This window comes from Euleptes europaea, chromosome 20, assembly GCF_029931775.1.
Source record: "Euleptes europaea isolate rEulEur1 chromosome 20, rEulEur1.hap1, whole genome shotgun sequence".
Classification (NCBI taxonomy): domain Eukaryota; kingdom Metazoa; phylum Chordata; class Lepidosauria; order Squamata; family Sphaerodactylidae; genus Euleptes; species Euleptes europaea.
The window spans coordinates 24,794,857-24,822,233 of record NC_079331.1 but is presented as its reverse complement, the minus strand read 5'-3'; the positions used below and the strand labels follow the sequence as shown (position 1 = coordinate 24,822,233).

The 27,377-nt window shown below is 49.4% G+C and overlaps 3 protein-coding genes across 5 annotated transcripts in view; 2 read left to right on the top strand and 1 right to left on the bottom strand.

Moving 5' to 3' along the window:
- Positions 1–3,168, top strand: part of BLM (BLM RecQ like helicase) — a 34,296-nt gene extending 31,128 nt beyond the window's left edge. Inside the window, exons 17-19 of the mRNA XM_056865731.1 lie at positions 351–473; positions 865–1,054; positions 3,015–3,168. Of these exons, the coding sequence (XP_056721709.1) occupies positions 351–473; positions 865–1,054; positions 3,015–3,129 (428 nt within the window). The 3' untranslated portion in view covers positions 3,130–3,168. The remainder of the gene's footprint in view (positions 1–350; positions 474–864; positions 1,055–3,014) is intronic.
- A 2,777-nt stretch (positions 3,169–5,945) lies between these two features.
- WDR76 (WD repeat domain 76) lies at positions 5,946–17,205 on the top strand. The gene is made up of 13 exons (XM_056865762.1): positions 5,946–6,083; positions 6,210–6,362; positions 6,473–6,589; positions 7,103–7,158; positions 9,241–9,367; positions 10,315–10,416; positions 10,510–10,556; positions 10,645–10,798; positions 10,961–11,116; positions 11,709–11,923; positions 13,004–13,156; positions 14,305–14,358; positions 16,950–17,205. Exons 1-13 carry the CDS (start codon positions 5,946–5,948, stop codon positions 17,203–17,205), a joined length of 1,728 nt encoding a protein of 575 aa, XP_056721740.1.
- Positions 17,206–20,519: 3,314 nt separating this feature from the next.
- FRMD5 (FERM domain containing 5) overlaps positions 20,520–27,377 on the bottom strand; it is a 125,352-nt gene continuing 118,494 nt past the window's right edge. For 2 of the 3 annotated variants that reach the window (XM_056865732.1, XM_056865733.1), the window contains exons 11-14: positions 25,952–26,026; positions 25,491–25,559; positions 25,135–25,241; positions 20,520–21,207 (exon numbers count right to left, since the gene is read on the bottom strand). In XM_056865732.1, the coding sequence (XP_056721710.1) occupies positions 20,633–21,207; positions 25,135–25,241; positions 25,491–25,559; positions 25,952–26,026 (826 nt within the window). In that variant the 3' untranslated portion in view covers positions 20,520–20,632. The remainder of the gene's footprint in view (positions 21,208–25,134; positions 25,242–25,490; positions 25,560–25,951; positions 26,027–27,377) is intronic. The other variant, XM_056865734.1, reaches the window with a different exon arrangement.

The following is a 27,377-nucleotide window of genomic DNA, read 5'->3' as shown; positions in this document are numbered from 1 at the left end:
GTAGAAGGAGTTGGTAAGGCTTTTAGTTAAGCATGTTTGCTCGCTGTAAATTCTCATGCCCCTTGTGTCATTATAGACGTTTGTGTGACTCTCCCTTGGATGCTCAGCCTTCTCTTAGAAACTAGCAGGTGGCCCACAGCTTGTTTCTCCCATCTGGGAATTTCATAACAAAGCTCTTGATAGCAGGACAGGAGATTTCCTGTGTGTTTACAGCAAGCCATGAAATGCTCCATGTCTAAAACAAGAGAGGAAGAGTATTGGGGTGGAAGGAAGACAAGAAGGTTAATTTCTTGTGCATATCTGAAATCCATATGTTGATCCCTTTTAAAGGTCTCTTTCTCTGTTTTTAGAGTCATTATCTTCGGACGCAGCAGTTTTGCTTCAGATTGATGGTGTTACAGAGGACAAACTAGAAAAGTATGGAGCAGAAATAATCGAAGTGATGCAGAAATACTCTGAATGGACACTGCCAGGTATTGTGTCTCATCAGTTTGAATGTTTAAAACCCCTTCTGAGCATTTGTGGGTAGGGAAACAGCTCTGGTATGGGATGCCACAGAGTTTTTGTTCTGAACTGAGACTCAAAAGTAAATTCTGCTCAGATGTCACTTTATCCTAAAACCAGGAATCGTATGGGGGGGCAGCGGCTTGTATGAAAGGAAACATTTGGTGCACGCAGCTGCCCAGGTGGCTTCCTGTCTTGGTGGTAGAGCCACGCAGGGTGAGTCAAAGACTTGCCCCCCTCCCTGCCCAGGGCAGCAGACTCTCTTTCCGTGGGCAGAGGTGCTACCTAAGAGCTGCAGACAACCTCTGTGATTGGATTTTGCACGCAGTGTCAAGAGTGCTTGGGTTGCTCTTTCTGTAGTAAATGAAGAACCAGGCCTAGGCATGGATGTTGAAAGAAATTACAGTATTGACAAGGAAGCAGCATGTACAACATCTGGCTACTTTCGCAATGGAGCCAACAAGGGAAGGAAGAGAAAAAAGCCACAATTCTTCAGAGAATCCAAGAAGAAGAAAACAGGCTCCAGAGGTTATCAGGCTCATTCTAAAAGGTACTTTTTTCTGATTCTTCACAAAGTTTGTCTAACTGGTTTGTTGGCTAGAGATAGGAATAAATCCCTGTTGCAGTGCTAATTGAGCACATTTTAATTACTTCATTTCCCTGGAGGAGATTGTGCAAGAGTGCCCTGGCACAGAATCCGTTTGCGATCACTTTAATTTTGAATGAGCTTATAAAAGCCATCACGTGTCAGTCTAGGGGAGAGTCTAAGAGCGATTCTGACACAGCTCGTGAGTGCTGAGGGAAATAGGTAAGAATGGCTCCAGACTCTCCAAAACCAGGAAGGCAATGAAAAGAAGGGGGCAGTGGCTGCCCACAGGGTGTGTGTGTGGGTGAAATATGTAGTGGTAACTAAGGACATCTCCCCCTTAAAGTTGGGTGGAGAAAATGGGCTAATAAAATGGGGGCACTTGCAAGTCTGTTTTGTCCTGATCTTCCGGTGGGTTACCTGAATCGAATAGTGCGGTGGCAAAATGGGCTATGAACCAGACTCCAAAGATGTGGAATAAATTCCATAACTTCAGGGGGCTTGCTGTGTAGAAGAGGCTCATTTGGCTGTTACTCTATTAGGGTGGCACAAATGCCCTAAGGTCAGCCCCTCTATCTCGTCTAGCTGGCTTACAATTCAAAAGCATAAAACTCTTTGGGAACCCGCTGACCAGCTTGTCGTGGACACCAAAGACGAGGAAATTGCTGTGTGCCCGGCCACCACAACAAAGAGAAGAGTCTTCTCAGAAGGCTCCTTTTGGGAGTTGAAGTTCCACTCTGGACCCAGAGCCTGTGAGAACTTCAAGGGCAAGAGACAGCAATCCAAGCCCCCAAGTGGAGGGCACTGCCCTTCCTGCCAGTCAGTTTAGGGAGGAGGGGGAAATGAACTCCATGCGACACCAACAGAGCCGGCCACTCTCTAGGCACAGGAAGCCACTGCTGACACTTTGCAAGAAGAAGCCAGCAGTCTGTTCCTGGTTGCCGGGGTTGTCGCCTGGAATGAGACTGGAATCTGCACAACAAACTCGTCTGAGACAATCGAGGCCAAACCAAGTGTCAGACTCTCCTTCATGCAGTCCAACATCTGCTGGAGAGAAGTGATCTTGGGATTTTATAGTTCCAAAATGAGGGTGTGGGAGCCATCCTTGATCTAAAGCGCCCGACTGATAGGACGAAGAGAAGGTCCTGTGTGGAAGCCTTCTGCTCTGCCCTTGTGGCTATCGGTCTGGGTGACTTTTGAGCATCCCTCAGATGCTTGTCTGCTCATTCAGTCCAAAAGGCACCCAGTAACCTCCTCTGTTTTGCTTTTGTGGGACTCCGCTACCAAAACTGGGTGCTGCCTTTTGGCCTAGTGTGCTTCCCAAGGGTGTTCAGAAAGGTACCGCTCACTATAGTACCACTGCTTTGCATTCAGGGGTGGGGAGAAGCACCTGCCCTTCTCGACCCTCACAAAGGCCTTCCAGACCGCAGCCAGTAACCAAGGGGAGGGGAGGTCCTTGCTCAGGTCTAGGGAGAGTTCAGGCTTGATTTGTCTTTTTGCCTGTCCATAGTATCTGTAAAACTCTCCCCCAACACTACACTTCTAAAGGAATCTACTTTCTTCCTGTCAGCTGTTTCCATTTTCCAATGTTCACACCCATACATAGTAATAGGGAATACTATGGTATGAATTAACCTGCTCTTGGTCGCCCACAACACATCCTTATACTTAGGAATCTTTTCTAGCTCCTTCAAGGCCTTAAACAACAGGGACCAGAGTTCAACTCTCCCTCGTGCCCTGAAGCTCTTTAGTCCAGTCATCCTCTCAGGGTGGTTGTTGGGATAAAATGGAGGGGGACCCACCAGGAGCGCTGCCCTGAACTGCTTGGAGGAAAGGCGATGCTGAGGCCACCTCAACCCCACGGTGCTGTTTATGTGCATATTGAGGCCGCCGATGGATGTCATGTTTTCTTTTAACTTCCCAGGGATCACAAAATCGGCACCTCAAGCGGCTCCAAAGTCCACAAGGGGCCTGGGATTTTGGCTCTGCCCAAACCTCGAAGCAGGCAATACCTGAAACCTTCTTACTCCTTTGTGTGATGTTCCCTCTGTCCTTCTTCGTTTGTATGTACAGTTCTTTACAAGCAGAGTTTTGGTCGTCGTTGTACATAGTTTAAATATTTGTAAATATCTTTGCAAGACATTTAGATCCACTTCTAGTAAAGGAAGTGATATGGCATGCCAATTTCAAGATCCTGTATGTCTGTGTATGTTGTATCTTTGGATGGCGTTGGCAAAGATGGGCAAAAAGCATTAACATGGATATGTCACTTAGTGCTCCTTTCTAAAACAAAGGACTAAGAAATATTGGTATAGAATGACGTGGCACCATTTTCTTAGCAAAGATACAATATGTGGCATTAACAAACACAGGCATGCCAGAGGTGGAATTGATGTTTTCAGCTTTTGCAGACACAGGTCCTATTGGAGGTTCACTGTGGTGATTCATTGTTGTAATTCTATCCCATAATTCCTTTAATTTTGGAGCACACTACTTATGTCCTTTATACTCCATGGTCTGACCATTGTTTTCTGATAGCCCGCCACAATGTGGCAATGTACAATACCCTAAGCCTTTTCCTTAAGGAAATATTTGTTCTTTTTTTAACTTGTAGAATAAAATGCAAAATGTTCAGACATTTCTTGGTGTGTGGATATGATTGTGTTGATTCTGTGGCTTTGAGATATATGGCATCCTTTGATTTGACTACTCAAATGTGTGGCTGTGTGGATCACAAGGGAGATTAATTACTATCACAAATACATCATGAATTTGTGAATCATACTGTCCCTAAGAACTTTGTACGTGTAAGAGAATTATAGTGCAATGTCTGATGTTGGAGCTGGATGAATAATATGATGTTTACTAATCTTTTAAAATCCCCCTTTGACAGATATCCTTCATCCCTAATTGCTTCCAAAATTAATTTAATGTAAAGTACTAGGATATGTAGTGTGTGGAGAAAATGTACCGTCATTGGTTTGGAGGATCAGTGACTGTCTGTAGACTCAAGGACCCTTCTAAAAACAAGGGGCGGCCTGTGGTTCAGGCTGCCTAAGGGGGTGGAGTTTTCAGTTGATGTGCTAAATAATGACAAAATACTGAGGGACATGCATACTGGATACACTTCTGGGTAGTAGTGTGCTTGTGTGAACAAGATCTTGGGGTATGGGTGGGACTGTATTTTAAATATGAGCAGCCACTGTGATGTAACGACACAAAAAGCTAGTGCGATCTTGGGGTGCCTCAACAGAGGCATAACAGCTAAATCGCAAGATGTCATAGTTCCACTGTACACAGCATTGGTCAGGCCACACCTGGAGTATTGTGTGCAGTTCTTGAGGCCTCAGTTCAAAAAGTATGTGGACAGAATGGAGCGGGTGGTGAGGAGAGTGACGAGGATGATCAGGGGCCTGGAGACCAAGCTCTATGAGGGAAGGCTGAGGGAGTTGAGAATGCTTAGTCTGGAGAAGAGGAGGTTGAGGGGGGGGGACACAGGATTACTCTCTAAGTATTTGGAGGGCTGTCACTTGGAGGAGGGCAGAGAGCTGTTCCTGTTGGCAGCAGAGGATCATAGGACTCGCAATAATGGGTTAAAATCGCAGGCAGAAATATACTGGCTGGATCTCGGTGTGCTGCAGAGACAACAGAGGGGCCAGAAGCAATCCCCTTGGTCTTTGGGGCCCAAGGGTTGGGAGGGAGGGAGGCTGGCGGCTTGGGACAAGACTCATAGGGGCATTTGGAGGGCACCGGTGGCCAAGGGAAGGTGATCCAAGAAACCAGCCCAGCGAGAACCTTTCTCCAGTCTGTCCCTGCCAGTTTTACTGCCTCTGAATTGTTCGCCGCCTCATGTAGGAGTCTCCAAACAGTCTCCCCCCCCCCGTCTGTTTTCAAAAGCCCAGGGCTCAATCCTGCAACAAGGTAAGTCATTTTAAAAAATAGTGCCTCAGAGCATATGCAGATTTCCCCTCAGCCACTGACTACTGCTGGGTCTGGGGAGGAAGAAATCTTCAAGATGGTTACCTCGAAGGACACTCGCGCCCCATTTCAGCAGTTCAGCAGAAGGGGCACCAAAGGCATGGTGACGCCCGCACGGGGTCCCTTCAGCCCGCACAGGAGGCCAGGCATGCCTTCCCCTGGGACTCCCTTTGTTTTGGGCATCCCAAGCTGCTGCCAGGGCTTGAGCCCAGGTTTGCAGTCTGCACGCCCGCAGCAGCTCTTTGTCACAGTCACAGTCACAACTTTGACAGCAAGAGACCTGGTGCAGAAAGCAGGTGGCACCGTCGCGTGCTGCGTTCTACGTATGCCCAGAGGCCCTGTGGTACCGTCAGCAGTGTCTTTCCAGTTGGCCTATTGTGGCAAAAATAACGGGGGAAAGCAAACTGCCAGCCAATCTCCGCTGGTGCCCGGCCGGACCAAGGGCCTCAGAGAGGCCCCGAAGGGTGCTGCTCCGTTCGTTCACCCACGATTAAAAAAAGGCTTCATTCCCACTTTCTTTTATCTTTGGGGAGGGGGGGGTGTCCAGGCCCTTCCGGAGCAGCTGAGCCAACCCCTCCCCGGAGGGAGCCTCGGTTGACCGGCCACGCGGGGCGCTGCCGGCAGACCCCGCTGCCCAGGCCGGAGGGTCTCGCCCCCCTCGGCCCGGCCCCCCTGCAGCTTCGCCTCCTGCCTTTCAGAAGAGGGGGGGTGGGGGTTGAGACCCCGCTTTTCTCGACCGCCAGGAGTTGCCGAGCGGCTTCCAATCTCCTTGGCCGCACGCATGCACACGCACACGCGAGAGGCCCCTGGTCGGGTAGGTGGGGCTGGGAGAGTTCTGGGAGAACTGGGACGCGCCCAGAGTCGCCCAGCAGGCAGCATGTCCGGAGCAGCTCGTGCAGCCCGCCGGGCAGGGGGCGGGGCGGAGGGGGCGGGGTCCGTGGGCGCGTGGCGGGAAGCGCGGCGGGCGATGGCGGGCGTGGAGGGCGCACCTCGGGGCTCCTGCGCCGCTGGCCAGGTGAGGCCGGGGCTCGCTGCGCCCCGACGGCTGGTCCCGGGGGAGGGGGGGCGGGGAGAAGGCCTCCCTCCCTCCGTCCATCCCTCCCTCTCCCTCTGTGTGTGTGTCTCCCCCCCCGTGGCGCAGGTGCGCGTGGTGCTGCGCCCGCTGGCGCTGCCGGAGGCCTTGGGCCGCTGCGCGGAGGGGGCGGCCGGCGGAGCCCCCCCGGACCCCGCGCCCGGCCCGCGCCCGACGGCCGGACCCAGCGATGGCGGCGGCGCCTCCTCCACGTGGCGCAGGGTGAGTACACCCGCCTGCGGCCGGCAAAGGGCGGGCGGTGGGACGTGGGGAAGCCGCCACGACCCCCGCCCTTCCCCCCTCGACGTGTGTGTGTGTGTGTGTTGCAGGAGGAGGAGGAGGAGGAGGAAGAGTCGGGCGCCCCGGGGCCGCTCTCCGCCTACGAAAGGAAGAGGCTGCAGAACCTGCAAGAAAACGCCGCCTTCTTCGCGTCCTTGCAGCTGCTGGAGGTAGGGCCCCCCCCCCCGGCCCGCCCGCCCCACATCTCGGCCCTGAGAGCCCTTGGCCCGGGGCAAGCGCTAGAGGCCGCCCTCCGCCCCTCCCTCCCTCCCTCCCTCCCCGCTGGCCGCCCACCCACCCACCCACCCCCACAGCCTTCTGGGGGGGCGGCCTTTCCTCCTCCGGCACTCAACACCCCAAGCAGGATCAGCTCCGCCAGCCCACCTGGGCGGGTTGGCATCTGGGTGTGCTGCTCTCCCGCCTCAAAGGGACCCCCCACCGCCTTACAGCGCGTGTCCACCCACCCACCCACCCAAACAGGGGAGGCTGTACACCCTTCTCAGGGGTGACCGAAAGGGCAGGGCAGGCACAGAAACACCCTGAGAGAAAGCATCACAACAATTCGCTTGGAGGAAGAGGCTTAAATTAGTTGGATCTGGAACAAGAAAAATGATGGACTGGACAAAACTGGTATCTGCTCAAAGAATGTGCCTAAGGGCTATAAACCTCTCTCTTTTTTTAAGTCAGCAGCAAGGCTTCGTAAAATGACAACCAGAGCTCATCCTTACAGAATAAAAAGGTAAATTGGTGCATGCGTTCAGCATGGTCAGATTGGGGAGATGTTTATTGCCCCCCCCCCCATTTCAGTTGTGAGTTGACTTCAGGGGGCCCAGAAAGGTATGACTGCTTAGGATAGCTCTGTAAATCGACCTAACTAGCTATTACTGAAAACCGAACCCAAACAAAGTTGTGCCAGCAGTAATTTTTCCACCCAGAATGTTTTCCTGACCCGCTTGTAACAGATGTCTGCTGATCTTTGGCTTTAACGTGATGGATCTCTGTCGGCGGTTGGGTGTGACAGAGGTCACCAGTAAAGAATGTAATGAAAATAACTCCCAAAAGTCCATGTCTCTTTGGTGACTAAAGTGTCATGCAATTTAAGGTAAGGTGTCTGAAAGGCGGGGAAAACCACCTTAAATTCCACAGCATCCACGGTCACGTCCCTGACATTCAGAAGAGCAGGACCTGTAATGGTCATAATAGAAGGTTGGCTGGATCCTGCCTGCAGTTGAAAGCTCAGGTCTCCGCTGTTGATCAGCTTCAGCTAGTCCTCAGAAGGTGGGATCTGGCCTCAGTGATCCATGCTCTGACTAGATTACTGTAAAGTAAAGATTACGTGTTGAGCTGCCTTTGAAAACAGTACAGACAGTTCAGTTGGTTCAAATTGCTGCAGCTAAGCAAGTTGCCAGGGGTTGGTTACAGGGATTGTATCCCCACCCCCAATGCTGAAAGGGCTTCAGCGGCTGACCGCCTGTTTCCAGGCACAATACAGAGAGCTGGTTCTGATCTCTGAATCCCTAAACAGCTTGCAGTTTGGGGTGCTGGAAACCACGCTTTCTCCCCTGCTTTCCAGGCCTGCCAGTTCAGCTCCTCTTCCCACGTCTTTCTGTCTGTGCCCCACCCAGAGGCCAGTGGGTGGGGACCAGAGGCAGGGCTTTTCCAGTGGTGGCGCCTCGCCTGTGGAATGCCTTCCCCCTTGAGGTTTGCTTTCCAGGTACCTGGCCAAAACATCTATTTTTACCCTGGCTTTTAACTGACATCTTTTAAAGCTGTTTTTATTGTCTGTTCTTAGCCCGAGAGCCCTTTTACGGATATCATTTTAGGCTGCTGAGTGTTGCTTTCTGCTGTCTGTGTGGCCCTGGCTTGTTTTTGTGGCTTGTTAATTATTGATAATTTTCTGTTGCGTTTATGATTTTGCTTTATTGTTTTTACCTGAACAACCTTGAGGCAGTTGCTGGAGAGGAGGCGTATAAATGTTGTTTTTAAAAATTAAATATATCCAAAACTCAGTGGGTATGCGTCACATTAAAGTCAAAGGTCCGCAGGGATCCATTATGCACTCTATTAAGAGAAAAAGAAAATATCAGCAGTTTCTGATTTAAAAACAATAGCGTGGTAGTATGTTTTCCTTGATGTCAAATATTTCCACTGTGTTTTTATCAGTGATACCTTGTGTAGTCTTGAAAATGGCCACATTGCCTTTTGGAGGGCGTTCCCTCCCAGTTCTTGCCTGGGCCTTCTAAGTAAAGAGGACAAGATTGGGGTCAACTCCGGAATCGTCCTTTCTTATGGCTTTTTGCCTTTCCTTTGCCTTGTAGGCCAGCAGTGCCATACCTGGCTGCCGGGGCATCTGTCCACCTCAAGCAGCCTCAAAGCCCCCCCCCCCTTGGCGCTTTGGGGCTTGCAGTGCTCAGCTCCCCCTTGCCAGTTCAGTGCCAAGCCTCAAGGGCTACCGTGATGCATGTGGTGGGGGGCAGATGCACAGAAGTCTGTCTGGGGCTGGGGGAGTCATCATGATGTGAACGTGAGAAGCGGCTTGGATCCTAGTCTGAACCACGCCTGCTTGCATGGGGGGCGAGAGGTACAGCAAGTGCATCTGTGGTCTTGGGACACTGGAAGGGTTTGTTGTGCTGCCTTTGTGTTGTGCTCTAACAAACTTCACAGTGTCCGCGGGAGAGGATAGAAAACACAAACAGGGTCAGCGCAGTGTCGGAGGATCAGTGAGAATGGAATGAAACGCTGGCTGTGCCTGTGTTGATGCTGATGTCAGAGATTTGAAATTAAGGCTCAGACCCTGGTGGTGAAATTATGTTCTCTGTAGGGTTAAGCAGACAAAAACAGAAGTGAAGACAACCCTTCGAAGATCGATGCGCTTGCAGCGAGTAGATCCCCTGGAAGTGCCCCTCCCGGAGACGCAAACTCTGGCAGAACCGTCAGCTGAAGAGCAGGTAAGGGGGCCGATGCAAAGAGGACAATTGCCAGTCTTAAAACTGTTCATTATACAGCCACAGGAGTAGCAGTGCTAGTCAAGGCAGCTGGCTTTTTCAGCTGTTTATCATTTTACACCTACATGCTTTGTTGTAAAATAAGACCATTTGTCCCTTTCATCTTTGGCCATCAAGTCACAGCCAACCTATGGCAACCCAGTAGGGTTTTGAAGGCAAGAGACATTCAGAGGTGGTTTGCCATTGCCTGCCTCCGCGTCATACCCCTGGTGTTCTTTGGAGGTTGCACGTAGCCCTTCCAAATACTCGCCAGGGCCGACCCTGCTTAGCTTCTGAGATCTGACAAGATCAGTCTAGCTGGGGCTATCCAGGGTAGTTTGTCCTAAGAGGATAAATCGCAGCGTGGGAATTTCCTTGATGAGGGTGTGGTAACCCGGCCACGTTGCAGGATGCCTGCCTGAGCGCTAGAACTGGGGCCAGGACAATGGAGGGTGCATCCACATCTGGAAAACTGTGCACTGATCTGTGCACTGATCTGGATACATTATTTCAGAAACAGCTGGAAAAGGAGAGGGCAAGTTTTAAGAATCTTGACTTTTCAGAAGTGATTTGGATTGCATCAGGGGAAGAAGGATTGGGAAGTGGCTCTGTTGGCTGGTTAAGAGAGCAAGCATGGTGTAGAGTGGTGGTTTGGAGCAATGGACTCTGATCTGGTGAACCGGGTTGGTTTCCCCACTCCTCCACATGAAGCCAGCTGGGTGACCTTGGGCTAGTCAGACTCTCTCAGCCCACTTACCTCACAGGGTGTCTGTTGTGGGGAAGGGAAGGTGATTGTAAGCAGGTTTGATTCTTCCTTAAATGGTAGAGAAAGTCAGCATATAAAAACCAACTCATCTTCTTTTTAAGTGGTCGAGCTAGTAACTGACTTTCATATTTTTCTCCTTTGAAAGCCCCGTTTGCCACCAGGTCCCATTCAGATGATACCTGCCAGCCAAGATCACATACCTGAATCGACAGAAGAATTTCTGAGTGAATGGGCAAAAATAAGTCAGGTGCTGTTAGATTGTATTGGCTTAACCTTTAGAGAGCCTGAGAGTTTAATCCATTGATTGCCTGGTAAAACGCTTTCCTCACCAATCGTGTAGGTCAAGCACAAGAAGACCGAGATGTCTCTGCCACCTCACTTGGAGAGGTAACTTTGGAAAACGACTTTTTGTCTTTTTAAGAGTGGGAGCTTGTTTAGTTCTGTAGCAGCTCATGTGTGGTTTGTTCTGGCCTAGTTACAAAGCTGGTCTGCGTGGCATGGTTCTCCGAGAAGACGCGGTCGCAAAAGTGGTCCATACCCGGATTTACTCTGTGGCTGTTCACCCATCTGAAAGCACAACTTTGGTGGCAGCTGGAGACAAGGAGGGGCACGTGGGCCTGTGGAATTTGGTGAGTGGCTGCTTGTCCTCTGGAGGGGGGTCATTAGCTGGACAGCAGGTTTTTTGGCCATGTTTTCAGGCCAAGGAGGAGGTGCCGTTGCGGCCTGCCGTCCTACCTGCTGAACTTCGGAGGGGGGGGGAGTGACATGTGGCACTTTCTTGTACTTTTCAGGATTGCTCCTTGGGAGAGGGGGTGTGTGCCTTTCTTCCCCACAGCCGGCCAGTTAGCTGCCTGCATTTTTCTCCTGTGAACCCTGCCCATCTTCTGTCCCTGAGCTTTGATGGCACCATGCGATGTGGAGACATTGCTCGAACCATCTTCGACGAGGTGAGTTGGGCTTCATTGTGGCCGTAGTCGGCTCATCGGGGGGAGCATGGCCTGCTGAAAATGCCTTCCGAAAGCATTTTCGAGGAACCTTCGGTGTCTCCCTACGTGAGAACATGACACCAATGGTTTCTCACCACTCTTATGAATTAAGAATATCTGTGGTTAACATACTTAAAAAAGCTCAAAACCTTAAACCTGTGTTGGGGGAGGGCAGGGTATATGTTGAATAAAATAAATAACAATGACCTAGTGGAACTGGAAATGTGTTTCCCGCCTCCCCCTTCAACGAATGTGCTTTGCTCATCTCGTGGCTCATCTGTTGCCTGGATCTGAATTTGAGCAGCATCTCCGTTTGGGATGGAAAAGTCAGGGTTATTAATTCCTTTTCCTTTGGGAAACTTTCTTCATGGCCACTGTGTCTGTAAGGCAGAAAAGAGGGCTGAGGGAAGACAGTGCTGCACTGTTTAGAGATAAGGCAGCATTCCTCTGGAGTGAAACGTCGATCTAAAAACCACGGCTGTTAGCAACAGGAATTGAGACTGAACAAGAAGTATTCAGCATGGCCAAAGTGAAGCCTGTTTCTCCTTCTTAGGTGTACAGGAATGAGGAGTACGCCCTTTCCTCCTTCGACTTCCTGGCAGGTGACGCCTCCACTTTGCTCGTAGGCATGTGGGATGGAAGGGTGACCATTTTGGACACACGGACACCAGGGACATCTGCTGAGCTTTCTGCAGATCTTAATTCAGTAGTGAGGACTGTCCACATCCACCCATTAAGCAGACAGTATTTCATTGCTGCGGGAGCCAGGTAGGAACACGCTGTGCAATTGACAAAAATAGTAACGTTTTTCTTAGGTGTGTATTTCTGTTGAGGGTTTCAGACCCAACCAAGTTGGGGGAGGGGCTCACTGTTTCCAAAAGCAATAAAAAATAATCTCAAAATGGAACAGTCAAAATCCCCAGCACTGTACCATAAACAGTCAGCTAGGTATACTGCTTAAAACATAAAAATAGTGTGTAATGTCAGCTCTGAAATGACTTAAACAACCAATAGAAGCAGTCTCCATCATTTATAGGTTACTGAGCACAGTGAGAGAGGCTTATAGCCAAAAAAAAACCCACACCTTTACTTGGTGCCAAAAGTAATAATAGGAGGTTGTTCAGCAGTCAGAGTGTCACCACACAAAAGGCCCTGCCTTTTGTGACATGCCGCCCCACCTGTGGGGATGCACGAAATCAGGCTAGGGGCCCTCGGCCAAATCACGCCTCTCAAGGAAGGGCTGTAGGGCTGAGGGTGTTTCTGTGTTCCACAGAAGGGGCTGAGGTGCCCCTCCTCAGCACCCTGAATTCTTAAAGCATCCCCAAGCTGTGAGCTTTAGGGGGAAACGCAGCCCTGCCCCAAACAGGTGGACTCTTCAGCCCCTGGGCTGGCTATGGGAGGAACCAACAGCGCCTGCATTTGATCGGGTTCGACAGGCACTCCTCAGTCCACTTCAACCTCCGGGGGCTCATTGGGAAGGAGTCCCATGCGCTGAGCATTAGGAGTTAAAGGTTCAGAGTTGGTCAAAATTCGTTGAAGTCCAAGACTTGGTCGTCTTCTAAATTTAGGCCCCCTGTGAAAACCTACTAGGGCTTTGTGCAAAATTCCTTGACTAAAATCTAAAACCATTTTTAATTTCCTGTAGCTTGTTAAAAACCTCCACCCAGCACAAAAATATCATGGTGGTTTCCAGCTGTTTAGTTTTACAGAGAAATCTGTTTAGTTGAGCTGGTTACAGATTTCAGTGGGACAGAGAGCAACTGTCAGATGCCCCAAGGGCGTAAATGCTTCCCCGGGCACAAGGCAGGGGTTCCTCACTTGCCGAAGTCTCTACCATTTGTGTTGCAGGAATGTTGGCATTTACGACATCCGGCACCTGAAGAAGAGTGGAAGCCAGCCCGTAGTGTCTCTCACGGGGCATTCAAAAAGCGTGGCTTCAGCCTATTTTTCCCCTATCACTGGCAATCGGGTGGTGACCACTTGTGCGGATGATACCTTGAGGTATGAAAGAGAGTGTGGGGAAGAAGCAGTCGTTCTACCATGTTCCACCTTTGCACAGAGCAACATTTTAAAATCCTAACTGTAGCAACCAACCAGGAAAAAGATCTGGGGGTTGTGGTGGACACATTAGTGGAAACAGCAGGAGTCTTGTGGCCCCTGAAAGACTGGCTGACTTTTATTTTGGCGCACGCACTAGTGAATTAGACCTCACTTCGTTGGATGCTTGGAGTGTATAATCTGCAAACACTTTTATAACCAAAGTTACAAACCGGGGGGGCGGGTAGAGCTGTTGCCACCCCCCCCCTCACTGCATCCCTTTGCATCTGGCCCCTATGATATTCCATGGGGTCCACTGGTCTGTGGGGGCATCTGTGGGGAGTGCAGTTTGGGGGCATAGGGGGAGGCTGAAGGGGGAATGCAGCACAGCCCTGGCGAGACGGCACACTCGAGGAAGACCTTTCTGCCTTGCTGGCAGCAGCTGAGATCCAGCTCAGCTCCCCCCCCCCCACTTCTTGCAGGTGTTTATCCTGGGTGGGGCTCTTGGCTTGAGGTTTGTAGCCCAGAACCTTCAATAGTCAGCTTGGTGGATCCAACCCAAATTTGTTTTTTTGTTTGAATTCTTTCTATGTTTGTACTTGTTTTTGGAATTCTTCTCTCTCCCCTTATTTGTAAGCCACTTTGGGTCCTGGCTAGAAAAGCAGCCAGTGGGTGTAGTGGGAAGGTGGTCATCTTAGGCTGCGGAAGCCCATCAGGTCCGGCAGTCTGTTCCACACAGTGGCCAACCAGGGGCCTCTAGGAAGCCCACAAGCAAGACGACCGCAGCAGCATTTATCCTGCCTAGCTCCTCTGATACTGGAAAGAATAGGTATATGCACCATGACTGGTATCCATTTTGACTAGGGGAAGTTCAAATCCCCACCCTGCCTTGGAAGCTCCCTGGGTGACCTGAGGCCAGTCAGTCTCTCTCAGCTTAACCTACCTCACAGGGAGCTGGTTGTGAGCATAAAATGGCCGAGGGCAAAATCATGTAAACTGCTTTGGGTCCCTTTTAGAAAAGTGGGATGTAAATATACACATATTGTGAATTTCTAATGATAATTCTCTTTGTTTACAAATTGTTTTGTAAAGAATTTGTACTTTGGTTTCAGGATTTATGGCACCAATTGTTTATCATCGATGGCTCCCATTCTTACAACTGTCAGGTGAGGAGAGCAGACTGTGGCACCATGACTTGCGGAAGACACAGCCGGAATTTGTCACTTTCTGCTCGTGGTGGTGGTGGTGGTGGATCGACTGGGTAGGGTGGTCTGCCCTCCGAGCCAGCTGGATGGCAGAGTGCTGGCAGGGAAGCCACTACGACTACTAAATCCTTTCCCCCTACGACTTGCCAAGTTGTACAAGGAAAAGGTGTTGGGACCCTTAATAAAATGATGAGAAGGGATGTTTCCAAAGCTTTTGAAGGAAGCCCTTCTTAGAGTTCTGCTTAAACCCTCATTGGATAAAGACGATGGGATGGATTTAGGGAACTGTTTTCAGCTTGCCATTTTGAGGGAAGGTGACCAAGTGATGGCAGAGCAGCTGCAGGTGTTCCTAAGTGATGTATCTTCCCTCCAGGCTGCAGCCATGTCAGATGTAGATTGGACTAGGGTTGGACCAGTTTCCAGGTGGTGGCTGAAGATATCCTGGAATTACAATTGGTTTTCAGGTTACAGAGATCAGTTCCCCTGGATAAAATGGCTGCTTTTGAAGTTGGACTTCATGGCATTATATCCCACTGAGATTCTATAAGAGCATAAGAAAGGCCAAGCTGCATCAGACCGAGTCCATCAAGTCCAGCAGTTGCCAACCAGGTGCCTCTAGGAAGCCCACAAACAAGACAACTGCAGCAGCATTGTCCTGCCTGTGTTCCACAGCACCTGATGTAACAGGCCTGCTCCTCTGATCCCGGAGAGAAACTCAATCCCTCCCTTTCCCAGCCTCCACCCCCCAAATCTCCAGGAATTTTCCCAAACTGGAGCTGAAAACTTGCTGCCGCTTTAGCAGCCATCTCCATTTACAGCTTGATTAAGGCAAATCTGTCTTTTGTGGTCCTGTTGATTCGGAAAGTTATTGACACAGCCGCTCCTCCACTTTGTTAGATTGCTTGGAATATAGAGTTGGTATTAAGGGGCTCACCCTTCCATGATTTTTTTCTTTTGTCCAGACAGATGCAAAGTTTGGAAAGCGATCTGTAAAGTGCCGGAAGGCTCAGGGTCCAGGCTGGTCTGGGGCTTGCTTAATATTAAACCAGGCTGCTGAATGAGGGCTGACTCCACGGTCCCTTCTCCCTGGGCCTGGTTGACAGATGTGTTCTGGCAGTTGTGTGCTTGGGCCTGTAGTGTGCAGAGAGAGGGGGCTTGAACACACTCACCCCCTACCATTTTCCTTACCTTGACCCATCCCCGGGGAGCTGTTATTTACCCTATTAGGGAACTTTAATGTGTTCTGATGGGCTACACATTAAGTTTCCTCAACAGAAGCTCCCTACAGATGTCGCAAGCGGACGGGCTCAGTCCGGATTGGGGCTGTCTGTGCCTGGGACACCTGGAATTCCCAGGCCACATCTGTCAACCAGACTGGGGGAAAGTGTATGGAACAGGTAGGCCTGCCACTGGCCGGAGTGTTGGGAGGGGGGGGGGGCGTCATCAACTTGCAGGTGGTGCCCAGCTCTTCTTTCTTTGTCCTCTGTAGGGTTTTCAAGGCAAGAGACAAACAAAGGTTGCTTTGCCATTGCCTGCCTTTGCGTCGTGACCCTGGACTTCCTTGGTTGGTGACCTCCCATCCAAGTATTAACCAGGGCCGATCCTGCTTAGCTTCCGAGATCTGACCAGGTCAGGCTAGCCTGGGGCCATCCATGGCAGGGGGCCACTTCTCTTAATTAGCATTAAACAATCATTGGCAGATCAGGAGAAGAGTTTGAGGGCGCTTTTGAACCCCTCTCTATTGTTGAAGGAAACAGGTTGGCAGAGTTGCTAGAAGCACCGGCTATTTAGTCTGCCAACTGTCCCCACCCCCCAATTTAGACTTGGCTGCTGCTGGGGCCTTTGTAACTTGGTGGTTACACTTGACATGGGGTTGCCCTTAAGGACACCTTGGAGACTTCTGGTGGTGCAGAAATGTGGCAGCTGCCCATTTGTCAGGGGTTAGTCAGTGTGAACCTGTTATGCCTCCTCTCAGACAACTGCACAGGCTGCCTGTTTGTATCCAAGGAGCTGGTTCTGACTTTTGTGACCTGGGACCGAGTACCTGGAGGACCATCTCCCCCCCCCCCCCCCACCACCACCAACCTGTGTACCACTTGGTTTCATCACGTCAGTCTCTGCCCAGCATTCCTGGGCACAGGGCTGTGTGTTCAGCCTTCTCCAGAACTGCATCCCACCTTAAGGGATGAGCTGCCAGAGGAGGTGTGAAGGCACAAGGCAGTTCCAGAGAGCTTTCAGGAGGGTTTGAGGTTTTCCCCGATTGACTTTGTTAGGTGGTTTATTCTTTTCTGGCAGGTACAGATAAGTGCTTTTGTGATTTTCTTTTCTAGTTTTGTTGTTTTGATATTTACAGTGAAGCTGTCTTGAGCCTGTTGTTTTGGGGGCTGGCCCTCTGTGCGGTGGTGATTTAAATTTGGTGGCAAAGAGTCTCAGATCAGAGACAGCAGTTGAGCGAGACAGTATTTGCCTGTAATCCTAACGAGAACCCGAGGCCAGGAAAATGGATGCTGAGTCCCAAACAAATAGTTCTGTGTTCTGCCCTTTCTGACTAGGCACGGCAACAACACGGGCCGCTGGCTGACAAGGTTCCAAGCGGTGTGGGACCCCAAACGGGACGATTGCGTTGTGGTGGGAAGCATGTCTCGACCGAGACGAATCCAGGTCTTCCACACCACTGGAGAGCTGGTGCATTCTTTCTCCAGCGAAGACTACCTTGGCTCCGTCTGCTCCATCAACGCCTGCCACCCGGCCAGGTACATTGTAGCTGGTGGCAATTCTAGTGGCCGCCTCCACGTTTTCAAAGAGTGAAAGCAGGGCGTTGCTAAAAAGGAGCGTTGCTTTTCATTGCAGAGAACCTAGTACGGTTTGCATGCTTCTTTATTTTTTTATATGTTTGTTTTAAGGCAAAGAGGTTTATTTGGAATAAAATTTATGCAATCCAGTCTTAATGGTGTGGATTATCAATAACAGGAATATTCAGCTGTGACATCCCAATATAGTAACTTTATACAAGGTCAAACATTTAATTTATGCAGATTGTTCAGAGCGGGTTAGAAACCTATACAGGGACTTTTAACAGAATGTTTCGTATAGTATCCTGAGACAGGAAGATACTTCTAGTGAGCGTCGAGGAGGTAGGAGGTGTGGATTTGTTTTTCCACCTGCTTGTTGGAAAGTACGTTTACAAAGGGCAACAGCCAAACGGGGGTGGGCCTCTCCTGCATAGCAATCCTCAATGCCACCCTCCCTCTGGGAAATGGGGGCTGCTGGTGGACCCTGGCCACGCCCCTCCTAGCCGGGTACCTTCTGGTCAATCCCTTTAAAATGCTTTTGCAAACGGCACAAGCTCATCTTGTGATGCTGCTACCCAGCCCCCTCCTCCCTCCCTAATGAGACCAGAATGCTTTGAATGAAGGGCGGGAGGCTGCTGTTAGGTTTAGACAACCCATTCTAAACTAAGTGGTCCAGGCCAGCCAAGTCCAGCGTGCTTACATGACGTCCAAGCTTGAAAGAAATGTCCTCTCGAGCAGCCGGTCTTCTAAAAGCCCTTTCAGATGACTGCCAGTCTACTCAAATTACTCGACACAAATCATTTTCATAATATTTAAATATTTATTTCAATTTAAAAATACTTTATGGCACCAATGATTTTATGCTAACTACATGTTCAATATGTAGAAAATGTACACAGTTTTGAAGGGGGGAAATGTAACATACAGCATTTGGCACATGAAAGGTTAACATCTATATTATGAAAACTAAAATTCACATTTTTCAGGTACTTGCACCTTCTACTGCTTATGGAGGCAGCACGCTAACTAGGCCCACACTACGGGGGTTGTTTCCACTTATAACAGCAACCTATGGAAATCACCACAGTTTCTGCACATGAGACCTGGAATGACTCAGTAGTGACACATGAGACAGATACTCTGGGGAAGAAGACAGGGAAAAACTACTTTTTCAGTTGCCAGCTGGAGAAGTCACAGGGTAAAATGCTTAGCAAAATCGGGGCACAAGACATTGGGAAGTTCTCCCGCACGAGTCCCAGGGGAGGCACGCAGCAGGCCTTCCCTCCAGATTGTGTCCTGGGTGTTTAAAAGAGAAACAGCCACCCGAAGCAGTTGCCACCATCAGCATTCAAAGGCTGCTCTTGTGGAAAACGTTTCTTGTACAAAAGTTATAAACGTAATTGGATACATTTATTTGTGGCATGAGGGAAACACCAACAATTAAAAAATGAAATACTGCATCTTTGTAACGATGATGGAGAATGTTAAATTAAGACTTCTCGCTCGCTGCATAGAAGCATCGTTTACTACAGACTGAGGTAGGAACACGACACTAGAAATTAATTTGTTGCTGTGTTGCATAAAACAGTATCTCTTCTTGTAATATCTCTCCTGTCTGTCACCTGGCAGGCATTCCAAAGGTTGGTGTATCTTGTTAAAATCATTAATGTGCTGAAAGCCAGCCTGTCTCTTGGCTCTTGGGACATGTTTTCTGGCAGTAGCGCTTAATGGCCAGGAGTGAGATACCTGTAGGCCACCAGGGCTGTGTTTGAATTCTGGGGTATCCTTTCGAATGCACCATGCGTATGCCCCAGCTGAGCCAGACCAATACTTGGTGTATTGCTAATAGTGTGATTGTGCTCTTTTCCCAAACAATGAAGGGCCAGCTGGGGCCAGCGCAGAGCTGCACGTGGAAAGGCAATCAGGCTGGAGACTGCAGGTCCACCCCCACCCCTCTTGTGAACTCTGCAAGTGGCTCAGGAACCGGGGGTGGGAGCCGTTCATGCTGAAATTGTGTTCAGAGACAAGATAATGAAAGAGTTTTGATTAGAGTTCCAGATGTCTTGAAATCTCTCCCTGAGATGAAATAAAACACATGCTCATCTGAGTCCCTTCTCTTGTTTACACCGAATACGACGCACAAGTTTTATTGCTCCCTTGACAAACCAGCAGCTCTTTTATACTCTCAGACCATCTCCGTTGCAAGACTATTTTTTAAAGACCGGGACGCCTTCAGGCTGGAGGGCTGAGGGGAGCAGGTTTTATGCCTTCCCAGTTTCGTGTTTTATCACTGCTCTCCACCCTTCTGAAGGGCACCTCAGAACCCTGCCTGCCAGCCGGCCTTCCCCCACAAAGCAGGCCAGGCTACTCGTTATCCCTTTTGTCAATCCACCTCATGTTGCATGTTCATCTACTTCATAAAGTAAAAAAAAAGGCTTTGCTCGTTAACAAAATAGTATTTTGTTAAAATATAAGTTGCAGCAAGTTTGTCCTTCTATAGTACAAAGAACAAGTAGAGTTTTCTGAAGCGAAATGTCTTTTGGGGACCACAGATGTGATCACTCCTCCCTACACACTGAGATTTGACTCAACACACACAGTTACTACCCCCAGGGATTATCTCTTGCCACATTTAGGGACTTCACTGGTCAAGGAAAAGTTTTGCATTGCTGGGCTTCTAAAGCTCAGGAAAGTAAAATTCACAACGAACAAGTTCTAATATTGACACCTAGAGCTACGGGGAAGGACCAGATGTCCAGCACAGCAGGCTTAGGCTCGCTGGTAATTTGCAAAGAACTGAGATGCCAGCTGATCCGGCTGTATCAACCACTGCTGGCCTCCCCCCTCACCGAAACATTTCAAATGATGCCAGATGTTGATAGTTCAGAAGTTCTGAACAGCAAGACTGCCATCTCTCCCAATGAATGCATGCCTCAGGTGGACGTGCTATGCACAGTGGCAGTTTTAGTAAAATAATAGCCCCTTTCATCGTGAAATTACAGTGTGATAGCACCATGACAGAAGCTCCTGCCTAAAGAAACCGCTGCCCTCTTGAGCTCGGGGTTCTAGCCGGAGGCTGGCGCTTAATGCAATTATCAGTAGTAATAAAATAAACTCTTTTTCACTTGAAATTTCTGAAGTGAACACATCTATGAAAGCTAAAATGAAACTTGACGGTCGCAGAATAATTTAAAGTTAGAAAGCAGAGCTGTTGCAGAAACTTGCAGGAGGAGAACCTGGGCAGGACCGTGAACGGTCTGGGTCTGGCAGAAGTCTCTCCCTTCCACTCTCTCCCCCCGGCCAGGCCAGGCCGCCGTGCACTTTTGAGGCATGAAAGGAGGCCTTATGTTATGTGCCGATGGTGCCGTGTGCGAGATGTCCCACTGCCTGGGGCTCTTCCGCAATCCACCTGGCTAGTGACTAGGAGGAGGCCGCCCCTCCCTTCAGCTGTCAAGGAAGAGGCTGAGCAGGAAGCGGATTTTGCAGGCAAACCATCGCCTGAGGGGACAAAAGTATTGATAATGGAACTGTTCAAACTCGGGGGTCTGGCGAATATCATGGAAAAAGGCAACGTCAAGGTCAGACTCGGTAAGGGCGATGAGGAGGAGGAGCAACACAAAGAGGAGCCCAACGGTCACAAGGAGCAAACGGAGGACACTGAAAACAAACTGGTTCACCTGTTCGGCTTGCGCGTGGCCCCGGCGGGCCGTGCCCGGGCACAGGGCCCGCAGCTCCCTGCCGGGGGCCTCGGCCGCGGCGGGGGTGCCAGCTTCCGACTCCTCCTCGATGCTGCAGGGCGCCCCGTTGATCTGCCTGGACAGCAGCATCAGCTCCAGGCTGTGCTCCGCCACGGGGGTGGGCAGGACACTGTCAGAAGGGCTGTAGACCTCGTCGGAGATGATGGCCACTCGCTCGCTGCTTTCAGCCCGGCTGCTTGCTGAGCGCGGCAGGAAGGCGTCGCTGTGTGAGGCCGAGCGCACGGGGGTTGAGTGGGCGCTGTCCCGCAACGACTCCAGGCCTGCGCAATGAGGAGAGAGAGGGGCCTTGGAGCTCGGAGGGGAGGCAGCGGCACAGGCCCCATAGCTGCCCTTCCTTCAGCACAGGGGGCCCCAGCCTTTTATCAGCCTGAGGACACCTTGGGCATTCTGACGCAGAGCGGTGGGCACAATCACAAAACGGCTGCCGCAGAAGGCAGAGCCAACCACAAAATGTCAGGGAATAAGGCTACACACGAATCTAAGCTTGCCTCCTCGGCCTGAAATGTTCAAGCTCTGTTTAACAGGATGCCTTTTAACCTGCCAACCAGAAGCCCTGCTGAGCAAAAGCCCCTCCCAGCCTCACCCTCTTTCTAACAGCACCAGGAAAGGGGCCAGTGGTCGCTATGATTCCTGTGGGCTCCACACTGGGGACAAGCCATGATCTGAATCCGGCTCCCACATGCCTGGGACTGAAGTTGCCAGCAGGGAACACTCAGGGCACGTTTGAGCAAAAGTCCTTGTCATTACCAATAAGGGCATGTGAATTTGCCCTCAGTTTGCATTCCTTCTCTAGCTGCCTTTTTGGAGGTGAACTCTAATCTGGAGAACAGGGTTTGATTCCCCACTCCTCCTCCACGTGAGCTGTGGATGCTAATCTGGTGAACTGGATTAGTTTCCCTACTCCTACACATTAAGCCAGCTGGATGACCTTGGGCTAGTCACAATTCTCTTAGAGCTCTCTCAGCCCCACCTACCTCACAGGGTATCTGTTGTGGGGAGGGGAAGGGAAAGTGATCGTAAGCTGGTTTGACTCTTACTTAAAGAAAGTCGGCATATAAAAACCAGCTCTTCTTTTCTCAACTAACTGCTTCAGGAGCATGTGAAGAGACAGCACAGCACACCAGAGAAACTCATTTGAAGAGGATGAACCTCACGAGGATTGGCTTGTAGCAGGATTCTGTCTGCTTGCTGATCATGTATGCAGAAGTGAGCTCCTATCAGGTTCAACTATGGGTGCAAAATGATCGTATAAGGCTTTTAAATCTTTGACAGCTAATTAATGGTGGGATGTGAGCAGTGGGGTGCCTCAGGGATCTGTGTTGGGACCGGTGCTTTTCGACCTGTTCATCAATGACCTGGAGTTGGGGTTAAACAGTGAAGTAGCCAAGTTTGCAGATGACACCAAATTATTTAGGGTGGTTAAAACAAAATCGGACTGTGAAGAGCTCCAGAAGGATCTCTGCATACTGGAAGAATGGGCATTAAAATGGCAAATGAGATTCAATGTGAGTAAGTGTAAAGTGATGCATATTGGGACAAAAAATCCCAACTTCACATATACACTGATGGGATCTGTGCTGGCAGCGACAGACCAAGAAAGGGATCTTGGGGTGGTAGTGGATCGCTCAATGAAGATGTCAGCCCAGTGTGCGGCTGCTGTGAAAAAGGCAAATTCCATGCTGGCTATAATTAGACGAGGAATAGAGAATAAAACTGCTGATATCATACTGCCCTTGTACAAATCTATGGTGAGACCACACTTGGAATACTGTGTACAGTTCTGTGAATTGTGTACAGTTCTGGTCACCACACCTAAAAAAGGATATTACAGAGCTTCAGAAGGTGCAGAAAAGAGCAACCAAAATGATTAGGGGACTAGAGCAACTGTCCTATGGGGAGCGGTTAAGCTTGTTTAGCTTGGAAAGAAGGCGGCTGAGGGAAGACATGATAGAGGTCTATAAAATTATGCATGGTTTGGAGAGAGTGGACAGGGAGATGTTTTTCTCCCTCTCCCATAATACTAGAACACGGAGTCATCTGCTAAAGCTGGAGGGTGAGAGATTCAAAACAGATAAAAGGAAGTACTTTTTCACACAACGCATAGTTAAATTGTGGAACTCCCTGCCCCAGGATGGGGTGGTGGCTGCCAGCTTGGAGGGCTTTAAGAGGGGAGTGGACATATTCATGGAGGAGAGGGGTATTCATGGCTGTTAGTTAGAATAGATATTAGTCATGCTGCATACCTATTCTCTCTAGTATCAGAGGAGCATGCCTATTATTTTGGGTGCGGTGGAACACAGGCAGGATGGTGCTGCTGCACTCGTTAGTGGCTTCCTAGAGGCATCTGGTTGGCCACTGTGTGAACAGACTGCTGGACCTGATACAGCAGGGCCTTTCTTATGTTCTTAAGAGTTACAGAAATACTAGATTTATTGCCTTTTAATAGAGATTAGAGTTCAGTTTGGCCTTCTATTCTTGTTTGAAAAAGATAATAAGCACATAGCAGATGTATTCTTATACTTGTTTGATTATTATTTATTTACTTTATTTATACCCCACCTTTCTCCCCAATGGGAATCCAAAGCAGCTTACATCATTCTCTTCTCCATTTTATCCTCACAATAACCCTGTGAGGAAGGTTAGGCTGAGAGTGTGGGACTGGAATGAGTGGGGATCTGAACCTGGGTTTCCCAGATCCTAGTCCAACACTAACTACTACTCCACGCCGGCTATCTCATCAATAGTTAAGAACCAATCATTTATCTAGATGATGGTCACATTTTTAAGTTAGAAATGATTTAGCATATGATTAGATTTGCTATTTTTCCGTGTAAATGAATTGGTGTGATAAGCAAATCAGATTTCTCTGGATGGGAACTCTCAGAAGAGAGGAGATTTCTGTTGCGCAGGTGGGGCCCTTCTGCTTATATTTTAAAAAAAGTTCCTAAATGCAGTTTAAGTTGAAATTGCTTTGCTTTAAATTTTACATATTCACGTATAGTTGAGAAATTATAGGAGATTTAATATTTTTGGCACTTGTTTTTGCAGTAGCTATGGGGTTAATTTTCACATGCTTGTATTTTCTCACTTCTTGTCTAATAAAGAGAGTCATTTCTTTTTTCAATAAAAGGTAGAGACTGTCTGAAGAATTTCTGCCTGATTTGCTGGTAAGAGCTCAAAGAACAGAACTCACAATTAATTCATTTGTACTATCAGAAATAAATGTTGTAAGACGCTTTTTATTTGATAGATTCTGGAGATATCTGGGGCTAAATGTTTTCAAAGATTAATTATTGTAGAACTAATTAGTCCAGATTCTCTATGGATGCCAGAGCGTGGCAGCATCTGGTTTCAGGATGCGAGGGATCTGTTTACCTGGCAGAGGCCCGTTCCGCTGCTGCGAGGAGTTTCCTCTGGCCAGAATAGGGTTGCCAGGCCCCTCTTCGCTATCGGCGGGAGATTTCTGGGGCAGAGCCTGAGTAGGGCGGGGTTTGGGGAAGGGAGGGACTTCAATGCCATAGAGTCCAATTGCCAAAGCAGCCATTTTCTCCAGGTGAACTGATCTCTATCGGCTGGAGATCAGTTGTAATAGCAGGTCTTCTGCTATTACCGGGAGGTTGGCAACCCTAGGCCAGAAGCACCTCTTGGCATCAGGCGGAAGAGCTGCCAAAAGAGCCAGATGCGCTTGAGAGGTGTGACATCCCTGCACGAGTGCATGACTGGCAATCTTTGGCAAGCACACACCCTGCACCCTGAAATAGCACCAGTGCGGTAATGCTGTGTGGAACTAGCCAGGCTTTTTGCACAAACTGAAAAGTAAAGAAGCGTTGGAAGTCTGGGCTTCCTGTGAGCCCCCTGGGGATTGCTTCTGCCTTATGCAGCCACAAGAGGGCGCTGCTGCACGCACAGACCAGGCACCGCCGGAGCGTTGCGACCAGATGGGCCCCAATTCCTGGACATGCAACTGCCTTAAAAAGAAACAGGGAACTCAGAAAGCACGGAAAAGGACTCTAGAATTATCCGATCTTTCATACTGCATTCAGTGAAGGATTCCAGCCCCAGTCTAAGGGGGGAAAACCCCAGTATGGACTGTGAGCAAAAGACCCCCCCACCCTTGTATTGTTTGCCATTGCCAAACCTGGACAGAACAGAGTTCTTCGAAGATGCAGGCGGGCCTGAACTCTCACCTTCCATGATGGAGATGTGCACAGCTCTCCTTCGGGTCCTGGGAACGCTGCTCAGCCGGGGCCCATGAGTGATGGACGGGCAGCTGCGGCTAGGAACCAGTCCGGCCCTGTGCAAAGGAAGAAAGCGTGGGGGGAAACGGCCTTGGACACTTAAGTAAGAACAGCTCTCTCCTTAGATTACAAAGCAAACTCAGAAAATGGCTCTGGGCCGAAAATTCTGGTGTCGTGGTAGAACAAGACCTCCCCAGTGAATCTTGCAGATGGCGGTGAACGGAGCAATGCCGGAGCTCTGTCAGACGCCTTCTGCCAGATGAGTCTACCGTTTGTCCATGCTGAAGCTCTACATTGAGCCTTACCTGTGGATCTCTGGAGGCTCCCTCTTGATCTTGGCACTGGACTCCATCACTTCTTTTGCAACTCGGCCGCTGAAAGTGGTTGGAGAAGAGAAAGCGTAACGGGAAAGGAAAATATTCTCCTCCGCCCCACTACTCTGTAGGCACATAAATCCAACCATGTCCTGCTCTTCCCATAAAATCCCTGCTGGCTTGAGGCAGAAACTGCTTTCTTCCCAGCAGGTTCAAAAATCTACCAGAAAGCACATTACTTTCTATCTGGTGGTTCATGACAGCTCTTTGTGTGTGCGGGGTGGGGGGGGGAGGTCATGCCACACTACACATCCCTTCTCAACTCCACAGTTTGTTAATTTCTCTTGTCTGGTAAAGGAGATTCTAGAGAAACCCCTTTGCTGGTTGGCTTTCCTCTGGCATACATGAAAGCAGTCTGTGTACCCCCATTCCTACTTACGGCTATTATTTACCTGTATCGGAACCGACTCCCCTTGAAAAAGAGGTTGCTGCTCGATACAGTGCGGACTTGGCTTGACTTCTCCAGTCTGAAACAAGAGACGGATGTTGGCTTATTTTATAACTGCTCAGATTCTTGGGCTGCAGCAGAATATTGCTCAGCTTCTGAGAGCGCTGAGTTCTTACAGCTGCTGGCAGAATGTCCCGACTGGCGCTAGGGACACGCAGCGAGGTCTTTCCCCGGTCTCAGACTGCCTTGGGAAACCAGAAGCCCCACAGCCCACCCGCTGAAGGGCCTGCAGCCTGTTGCCATCGAAGGCTACTTGCTGGAGATGCAGCATTTCCAGAAATTTTGAAGCCATGGATGAAAAACATGTCCGCGAAGAAAAGAAACTGGAGGGAAAACTGAAATATGTGCATTGCTTACTTTTCTGTCAAATCTAAACAAAAGTTACCTCTTTTAAGAACATAAAATGCAGTCTGTGCAGCCCAGCACACAAAATTATGTTGTATAATTGACTTAATCAGATTTTTAACGTGTTATTTTATTCAAAATAATGACAGATAACACTGGAGACAGAGCAGTGAACTGCACCCAAAGGTACCACAGCATAACTTAGTTTGGGCCAGCTTGGAAAACAAGGGGGAAAGAATGTTAAAATAAAAGCTATCAATACCATAAATTGACATTTTTAATTACCTGGATTTAAAACAATCTGCTCTCCATACAGCCAGAAATAATAGCTTGTATCCAGCTAAAATCATAGAATCACAGAGCTGGAAGGGTACACTAGGGTCATCTAGTCCAGCCCCCTGCACAATGCAGGAAATTCACATCTACCTCCCCAACACACCCCCAGTGACCCCTACTCCATGCCCAGAAGATTGCCAAGATCTTGCTCAGATCTTGCAAATTGAGGGCTGTGGCTTCCTTTATTGAGTCAATCCATCTCTTGTTGGGTCTTCCGCTTTTCCTGCTGCCCTCAACTTTTCCCACCATGTCTTTTCTGGTGACTCTTGTCTTCTAATAATGTGTCCAAAGTATGATAGCCTCAGTTTAGTTATTTTTGCTTCTAGGGTCAGTTCAGGCTTGATTTGATCTATAACCCACTGATTTAGAATCACAGAATCAAAGTTGGAAGGGACCACCAGGGTCATCTAGTTCAACCCCCTGCACAATGCAGGAAATTAACAACTACCTCCCCCCATGTTCCCAGTGACCCCAACCCTCCCCACGCCATGCAGGATCCCACAATCAAAGTACTCCCGACAGATGGCCATCCAGCCTCTGCTTAAAGACCTCCAAAGACGGGGACTCTACCACCCTCCGAGGCAGCGCATTCCACCATCGAACAGCCCTCACCGTCAGAAAGTTCTTCCTAATGTTTAGGTGGAATCGCTTTTCTATTAGTTTAAATCCATTACTCCGTGTCCTAGTCT